This window comes from Nanorana parkeri, unplaced genomic scaffold (genome assembly GCF_000935625.1).
Source record: "Nanorana parkeri isolate BGI_ZX_2015 unplaced genomic scaffold, ASM93562v1 scaffold2740, whole genome shotgun sequence".
NCBI lineage: Eukaryota > Metazoa > Chordata > Amphibia > Anura > Dicroglossidae > Nanorana > Nanorana parkeri.
The window spans coordinates 63,764-73,527 of NW_017309008.1; the positions used below are offsets into that span (position 1 = coordinate 63,764).

Here is a 9,764-nt window from a genome sequence, read left to right on the forward strand (position 1 = left end):
TATATGTATCCATACAGAGACACAGTGCAGAACAAGGAATGGTAAGTCAGTATAGGGAAAAGATCAGTTGTAGGCAGACCACAGGCAATACTAACATTTGTTACTGGAGCTTCAGCTTTAATTCATACATAACAAGCATCACTGCATGTAATATGCTGGGTGCATTCTACCCTCACATCACACTGCTGCTTTTCCACATTCTACTGAGTGCTGAGATATAATACTCTTCATAAGCTGACAAACTGTAACATTTGAATATTTCCTGTTTTACATAGTGAGACTCTGAGATTATTTCCCTATAGATTTCATGTTATATAAACAGTTTACCATAGAGGTCAATAATCTGTGTGTGTGACAGACCAGACACATCAAGATGCTTCCTCTGACATATCTACTCTGTGTCTTTTATGTCTACATCCAAGGTAGGAGGATATCTTCCATCTATTTCATAAAATGTAAAAATATAAAGAGTAAGATCTATATATGAATCTATAGTGTGAAATATATTCAATCTTAGCCGTATATATTTTATAATGAAATCTATTGATAATCAATATGTCTCTTCCCATCCTCCAGGATCCTGTGGACAGATTGTGATGACTCAGACTCCGGATTCTATCGCAGTGTCCCCGGGACAGACAGTCACCATCACATGTACTTCTAGTAAAAGTCTTTATTACTCTTCAGGAAACCGTCACGAAATAGCCTGGTACCAAAAGAAAACAGATCAACCCCCTAAACTCCTCTTGTATCACGCCAGTAGCCGAGCATCTGGGATTCCAGACAGGTTCAGTGGATCTGGATCAGGAACTCACTTCACAATGTCGATACAGGGAGTGAGTGAAGAGGATGAAGGAAGTTATTACTGTCAGCACTATCTTGAGCTCCCAATCACACAGTGATACAAAACCGTACAAAAACCTACTTCTCTTTTTTGGATGTCATGCATTTATCTCATATAAAGCTTATTCCAGCTTACTTCCGGAGTAATCGGAGTTGTGTTTCAAAGATACATCCCTGTGAACAAATCTACATTTCAGATTTTAGGTAAACTATTTTATTACACGAATGAGGAATCCCCAGGCCCACTGACTCACTCCTCCACCCCACCCATGTTAACACCTTAGCAATGATTGTACTTGGTTATACAGTCACTTTGCCATTTTTATTAAGTCAAAGTATAAAGATCAGAAAGGAAGCCATTGACATTTTGCAACACTGACACAGAGAGCAATAAAAAGCTTTGTAAACATAATCCATTCTTACTGGAAGAATGAGTGGACTACATATGTGGAGATGCCACCACACTTGTACTCTATTGAGATCTACAAGACCCTCTGTCATGGTGGCAGACAGGATTTAAAGTCTCTCCATTCACAGATCCTATCAAATTCATGGCATGGCAGGAGCTATGACAGGAACCTGTGGGGAGAAGAACCCCTATGATTCCATAAGGAAGTGTCCATAGCAACCACTGACATCACTATACCCATTCACTTTCATTACCGGAAATCCTCTGCCACATAAGCAAATGGGCAGGGAATTAGTCACTGGTTGATAAGAGACTGTTGGCTGGAAAGCAATGAATCTTCAATTCATAAATCCTAAATCTCCTAACATTGAATCCTGAATGCTACTGATTGCTAAACTTTACCGTTTGCTGTTGGCATCACCTCATTAAATAAAACCACTGGAGTATCACTATTAGTGAAGGACAGACTCAACTATCCACTTGTCTATCTGCTTTATTCATTCACCCTAATTGCTGTTATCTCCTCAATTACATTTCCCCTAGTGGGCAGAATGCATGACAGTATTCTTAATTTGCAGCCTGTTGGAAGCAACATATTGCAGCAAGTGTGGTGGGTCATCTCCACAGCACATATAGAGTATTTCCAGGGGGAAAGCAAACGTTGTCCCTTGTTGCCTCTAATTATCATAAATGGAAATAATGAAAAGTAAGATTTTCCAGAAGTTAAAACATATACATTAAACTCCCCATTACCGACATCCACAGGGATTGGTAGATTCCGAATAAATGTAGTTTCTGGTTGCTTGAGAGTTACTATTAAAAATGGGTCTAACTAATGCCATACCTCATACTATACCATAATATAATATTTTACTCTAAACCATTAGCAAACCATTGCAGTACTGGGAGTGATCACTCTGTGGTGCTTGTTCACTGGACAACACAGCACATTCACAAACGATCAATCAGACACTCATTTCCAGGATCGTTCAGACACTCATCCCCAGTATAATCCAGCACTTTTTGGCCCCTACCTTAACCTTTCCATGCCCCATGTCCCTTTTCTAGAATGTGGCAGAACGGCAGAACAGTGAGTTCCCTAGGGGGATCTTTTTTTTTGCCGGTTAGAAGGGAGTTCCGATTAGCTGAATACCGGATAACAGAGAGTTTACTGTATATCTGATGTATATCTTGTTATACTGCAGGAAATGTCTGTCATTTACAGGCTTCCTGTTTAAATAGAAAATCGATGAGCTTATTTCACTCTAGATTTTGTTTAATAAAAAACATTCTTGACACATGTTCACAGGCCAAAAACATCAAGATGGTTGCTCTGATATATTTCTTTTTTGTCTTCTGTATTTACATGCAAGTTTAATAAATAAAATAATAATAATAATATTCATAATTATAATAATATTATGTCATTATATAATATATTTAACTTTACATTTGCTATAAACAGGTCACAGTGAACCAGACTCCAGATTAAATGTCAGCCCTTCCAGGAGATACAGTCACCATTACTTGCATGACCAATACTGATATCATCAGCAAGTTCAACTGGCATCAATACAAAGAAACGTTCCACAGCACTTCTTTTCTATTGGGCACTCAACCAGCACAGTGGCATCCCAGAGTGGATGACAGGATTTGAAATAAGGGGCTAATTTTACTTCATTTTACAGTCAGTGGAGTGAAAAAGGAAGTGCAAAATAATAATAATGTGAACCTGATTATAGATATCCCCCCACACTATGCAAAAACCTCCTTGCTCTTCCACTTATCGTTTTTAATGTTTGGGGTAAAAACTTAGATATAGCTGTATATATTTTATTCATTTATCATAGCCAGTCACATGTCCATCTGTCTGTCCTTAGGGGTTCAGTTTATTCAAGCTCCAATTTGCACACAACTAAGTCAGAGTATTGACTCCCTCACCCAAGGTCCCAAAGAGTTTTAATCAGAGAGAGAAGGAGTGTCAATGCAAACAGCATGTTGTGTTCTTTCTTTATTAAAGCCTTAACACTTTTATAATCTGGTGCTTGTAAAATCATTAAACACTTATGAAAACCTGTCCTGCGAATGGGGTGAATCCTGTCCATGGTGCTAATAGTCGTCCCTATGTTAATCCACAAGACTGAAGCAGTCTTCAGTCATCAGTAGCATTAAACACTTATGAAAACCTAACTAAAACAATTATAGTTTTCTTTAAGGGACTTTAACATCATAGTTTGAAGTTGCAATTGCACTGTCCTGCGAATGGGGTGAATCCTGTCCATGGTGCTAATAGTCGTCCCTATGTTAATCCACAAGACTGAAGCAGTCTTCAGTCATCAGTTTACATATCGCCCTTACAAACAGTGATACAAACCTGTACAAAAACCTCCTTCCTCTTTTATTGTTCATTTATGTCACCCATCATTATTAGTGTGAATGTATGCTTTCAACATGGGAGAAAGAAGAGTAAATTATATTCTTCCTATACCTTGGAGTAGTACCAATCATAAGCAGAAGTGCCCACTGCACACCGTACAGCAGCTAGGACCTTTAATGCCGTAGAATAGCAATTCCCTATATCTAAGAACTCCTGTACTATTACTTATTGGTTTGTTCACTATTAGATTCATTTTATGTGAAGTTTATTTTTGCACATTTTATTTCGACGTATATTGTTTATACTTTTTGTTTTTCTTGCTCATTTTTCTTCCCTTCCCCTGGTTTGGGGTACCCCGCCAAAAAAAAAACAAAAACATGTGCCACCTTTGTTGTGACACCAATATGATCAGCCTAATTGCCTCTACAGTTGAAGAAGATGCTTCCCCCTCTCAATATGTGCAGACACCTCCTTTGATCCGTGTAAAGGGAACAATTTTCTCTGTACGATGAGCTCCAGACTTGCTTCCTGGTTCTGACAAGTGTCCTGGTTCCCTTGGCTATGCCCGACGCGACTGCGAAACACAGCTGCGGTAACGTTCTTCTGTCTCTCATTCGGCCGTTACACTGACAGCTCGGCTTCCTGCCCTTGACCCCTCCATGCCTGGTCTGTTCTCCACAGTAGCCACAACTGATCGCTCATTTGGGGCACTCTTGTGAGTCCTTTTCTGCCCATTTTAATTACATGGCTATCTGATTATATCTAGTGATATGTGATACCTTGTTTGATTGTTCTGCTTTGATGCTTGTTTTTTATTTTTCAGTTTTTTTCTGACAGGCAATGAGGTCATCATGATGTCAGGGGGAGGTTCTTAGCACCTTTTGAGTGTGGTGTAGGGGTGTATATATTTGACCTCTGTATATTCATTCATTTGTCATTATACTTGCCCTGATAAAGGGATCCTGTGTGGTCCCGAATAATTGGCTATTGGATACATGTGACGTTATTCTACAATAAAGAGAACTTCACGCTTTCTTCCATTGTGAGTGCTGGTGATCTTCATTATTATCATATTTGGAGTAAAACATTACCTGCGTTTTAATACAGTTTCAGCTCTCTCCATAGACAATCAATGGATTTTCCAGTAGAAAATGAGTTCACAGCTCAAACCAGGCGAATTTAGTGAGAAAAAAAAAGGTTGAATGTGTAGCGCCCTTTGCTATGTTGCTACTAAATTTAGTGTATAACTGGACTGTAATCAGTCTAGATGCTGTTTTGTTCTGAGTTCTGCGTTCTACAGGTTTCACTGAGTTTGCTGGATTGATTGCTTCCCCCTGTTTCTGGGTTGGAGACTCAGCATACAGTGAGGGAGGATCCATCTTCAGACTGTGGCTGTGCACCTGACTCTAACCAATCCCTGAGCAGGATGACTCAGAGGTATGGCTGAAGGCAGGTGATAAAAGGTTTGGGGACACCTTCCAGAACTCCCCCCCCCTGGGGCCCTCCATGGGAGGAGGTCTGTGTGAGATAGATGCCCGGCCTGGGCCTCAGCATGTGGCAGATGCTGGGGGCCTAGATGCCTAAGATACTACTGGATACCTGGTATGCGCCTCAGCATGTGGCAGATGCTGGGGGCCCAGAGACTTCAGATGCTGCTGAAAGGAAACCTGATGGAAGCTGGGATGGAGGTGGAATCTGCTTATCTAGGAGTGTCACAGAGGAGCTGGTGAGAGCTACCGTCTGGAACCCTGTAAGAGATCCCTCACCCTATTCCCAGGTACTTTACTGAAGAGAAGCCAGCTGGTGTACTAGAAGTCCAGAGACAGTTCTCTCTCAAGGTCCTGGACTAGCCTGGCTGTTCTCTGTGCTACTTTATATTGCTGGTCGCTATTACAGGACAATTGTGCTTCTGATACAAGCCATTGCTAAGGGAGAAGACACCAAATTGTTACTTGGGTATCCTGCAATCCCAAACCCTCTCTCCTAGTTGATCCTGTGCAATAAATGTTAAAAAGACCCTACGACTCGAGCCTGTTCTGTTCTGGAGTGTCGTTGTTGCTGGAGCTGAGAAAGGGGCCGGTGGCCGGCAAAACAGGTAGGAGAGCCCTAATTTGTATTCTGCGGCTCCTTCGGGGATGAGCGCTTCAAATGTTTATCAGATAAATGTGCAGGGAAGGTAATAATGATGTTCTTGCTGGTGAATGATAAAGTAAATGCTTTTTTCTATTGAAAAACAGATGTTCATGAAGGTCAATGAATGTAATTTTAATGTAAATTCTGGCAAATCTTGGGGAAGTCTTGGCCAAATATATATTAATGTCACTATTTTGACTATACAATACAATATTTAGGGTGAGTGTTCTGCAGAGAATTTTAGGAAAATATTGGATGAAGTCATTGATAACTATGTTCCTTAGTGATCTTTGTATTCCTGTATGTATTATATGTGTGTATTTGTGTTTATCTTTTTTTGGTGTATTTGATCATGATTTCTGTACTGTCACTTTTTATTTTATATTTTACTTTTTTACTGTTTTTCCTTTTGTAATAATATAAAATAATGAGGCTAATTGGGGCCTTTTCTTGTCAGAAACAGGTCAGATATAGTTGAGAGGAGCTTCCAGAACCCTCAAAAGACATGTAATTTCCATTGCACCCTTTAAAACTACCAAAAGCCACCTTTCCAATTGACTCAAATATAATTCACTAAAATGGTTAAGTTCTGTTGAAGTGTCCAAATATTGTCTGAAATTATGAGGAGATTAAAACTCTCAGCCTCACTGATGCTGGGCACACACCTTACAACCATCGCAAGACTTTTGTCTTGCGATGGTTGTAAGGTACTAAAAAAAACGTACGATCTGCCTATCTTGGACAGGCAGATCGTACTTGCGATGATCGCAAGCCGCGCCCCCCTGAGGGGCGGGCTTCCGATGACCGCAATGCCAAATGGGCAGTGTGCGCTTGCGCACACCGGCCCGTCCAGCTTTTATCTTACGAACATGCTACACACCGGCCGAACACCGTAGGATGCGGGTTTTCGAACATGTTCGTAAGTTAAAAGTCGTGCAACCTTACAGTAGTAGAGGTCGCACGGCTTCCACACACCTTATCGTACGATCGCGGGATTTCCCGCGATTATCGTGCGATTATCGTAAGGTGTGTGGGCACCCTTATCCATACTGATCAGTAGAGGGGGGTTGTGTTGAGATTCATTTACTCTCTGAAAGTGGAAGATCTGTTACAGCTGATCTCTGGGAAAAAAAGGTGTTTTCAGAAACAAATAAGAACGTTAAGTATTAATATAATAAACATCACAAAAAGCCTTTGTGTTTTTTCACAAAATGCAAAGGGAAGTAAGATTTATTTTAGAAACAGCACAAGTCAAATAATAATATAATAATAATCACAAGAACATTTATATTTTCACAAGGTGCAAAAGGATGGAAGATGTGGCTGCATATGGCCCCCCCACACCCCCTATCCTCTCTCCACATCTATTCAGAGAACACCTTACATGCTGTAAAATATTACAAGGCTTTTTTTGTGAATGGATGAGACTAGAGGCTGCGATGGGTATGTGACTGGAGCCCTTTACTATCGTAGCTGCTGCTTTTACCACTGCAGAGCCAGAAGTACAGCACTCTGTGTACAGAAAGGCCTGGAGCAAAAGACAACAAAAAATAGGCGTAAGGCCTACATGACAGGGTAGACAGGGATTCAGGAAGGAAAGGGTTAAGCAGGAACTGTGATCAGTGGTTCGCGGTTGCAATGCTCTGGCTCCTGCAGACTCTTCCTACTGTTCATTTCTGCACAAAGGTAAGGACATATTTTTTACTGGAGTTCAGCTTTAATTCATACATAACAAGCATCACTTTAATAATGTAATATGCTGGGTGCATTCTACCCTGACATCACACTGCTGCTTTTCCACATTCTACTGAGCACTGATATATTGTGCCTTTTATAAACTGACAAACTGTAACATTTGAATATTTCCTGTTTTACATAGTGAGACTCTGAGATTATTTCCCTATAGATTTCATGTTATATAAACAGTTTAGCATAGAGGTCAATAATCTGTGTGTGTGACAGACCAGACACATCAAGATGCTTCCTCTGACATATCTACTCTGTGTCTTTTATGTCTACATCCAAGGTATGAGGATATCTTCCATCTATTTCATAAAGAGTCAGGAAAAGAAAGCATAAGGATAAATAAATGTATGTTCATCAGATAACTGATTTATAAAGAAATCCTGTGAAAACCTCTTAAGAATATTTTGCCAGGTAATAACTACATAGGGAACACTGTTCAGTATTTTGGTTCATCATAAACAGAAGTAAGATCCTTACATAAAGCTATAGTGTGAAATATAGACAATTTAAATTGTATATCTTTTATAATAAAATCTATTAATATTATTTATGTCTCTGCCCATCCTCAGGATCCTGTGGACAGATTGTGATGACTCAGACTCCGGATTCTATCACTGTGTCCCCGGGACAGACAGTCACCATCACATGTACATCCAGTAAAAGTCTTTATTACTCAGGAAACATTCACTTGATAGCCTGGTACCAAAAGAAAACAGATCAACCTCCTAAACTCCTCTTGTATCACACCAGTAGCCGAGCATCTGGGATTCCAGATAGGTTCAGTGGATCTGGATCAGGAACTCACTTCACAATGACAATACAGGGAGTGAGTGAAGAGGATGAAGGAAGTTATTACTGTCAGCAGTATAGAGAGCTACCATTCACACAGTGATACAAAGCTGTACAAAAACCTACTTCTCTTTTTCTGATGTCATGCATTTATCTCATATTAGACAGCTGACACTTATTTCTAGGTACAATCTTGTGTTTTGAAGATCCATCCCTGTGAATAAATCTGGGTTTCATTTTTAAACAGGGCCATAGAGAGCAAAAAGGCTTCATAAACCATATCTGCCCAGCACATATACCTCCTTAGCCTGGAATGTTGGGTGAATAAGCTTTGGTGATCCCAGCAAACAATACACATGAAGGAAATGGTCCAGACTAGAAATGAGCTTGGGTTCAGACTGAACTTGAGCTCATCTGAACCTGGGAGGAAACTGACAGTGCCGGCCCAATCAGATGTGGAATTCTCCACCCAAGAGCTGCACATAAGCAAAGGGGCCGAATGCTTTTGACATTGTTGACCTTACATGGCACTTGACCATATTAGGTCAACGTCATCAGCATCCCGCTGATTTGTTTACATGTCCTATCCACTTCCTTCTATAATCAGATGAGCTCAGTTTAGTCTGAACCTAAGTTTATCCCTAGTCCCTTCACCAATTTAAAAGAAAGTTCTTCTTCTTTTAGTGTTGCTGTTGGTGGTTTACCCTCATGTTCAGTCTAGTCAAACCTTTGTCACCAGAACAGAAGTGAACAAATATCTCTCTAACAGAGACTCTAAGGGGTCTATTCACAAAGCTGCCGTAGGCAGCCGAGTGAATAACCGACCCGAAGTGCAGTGAGCCGAACGCTGTTCGGCTATTCACTTCAGGCTTGTACGGCTGATTTCAGCCGTACACCGGAAAAAATCAGCCGTACATCGGCTTGCTGCAGCTTGCTTTGGGTCGGCCAAACATGGTCAGCGTGTTCGGCCGACCCAAAGTGCAGAAGAGTTAGACTCAGCCGATCCAACATCTGGATCGGCTGAGCCGTACCTCTGGGATGCTACTCGCTGCTGTTCTGCGTATTCTCATAGATGCCGAATAGCAGTGAGTGAATAGCCGAATGCCGCCGAGAAAACAGAGCAGGGAAAGGTTCACTCTGCTCGATCGAGCAGAGTAAAACTTTCCGGGATAAAGTGTTTCTCTCTGGAGCGCTGATTCGGCAGTCGGTAAGCACAGGCACTTGGACGGCGTGCTCGTCCGCTTGGCGGGGATGTTTGGAATTGGTGGTGCGGCTGCCCCATTGTCTGACGTGGACCGGTTATTGTTCCTGTTGTACTATATTGGCGGGGTGTTGCGCAGGGTGTGTCAGTTTCCAGGGATGAATGGGGCATTTGGCGGCATTTGCCTTTTATTTAGGTTTCTGGGTGTGCAGGACGTGACCGAGCAATTTGTGATGCGGCAGGTAATGCGGGGTTTTCGGAAGGGT

The 9,764-nt window shown here is 41.2% G+C and overlaps 1 gene segment (V, D, J or C); it reads left to right on the forward strand.

The window, feature by feature from the left end:
- The first annotated feature begins 342 nt into the window (after window positions 1-342).
- On the forward strand, window positions 343-902 carry LOC108802233. The segment is given in 2 exon segments: window positions 343-422; window positions 577-902. Coding segments are annotated over 2 exon segments (375 nt in total).
- Window positions 903-9,764: the final 8,862 nt, after the last annotated feature.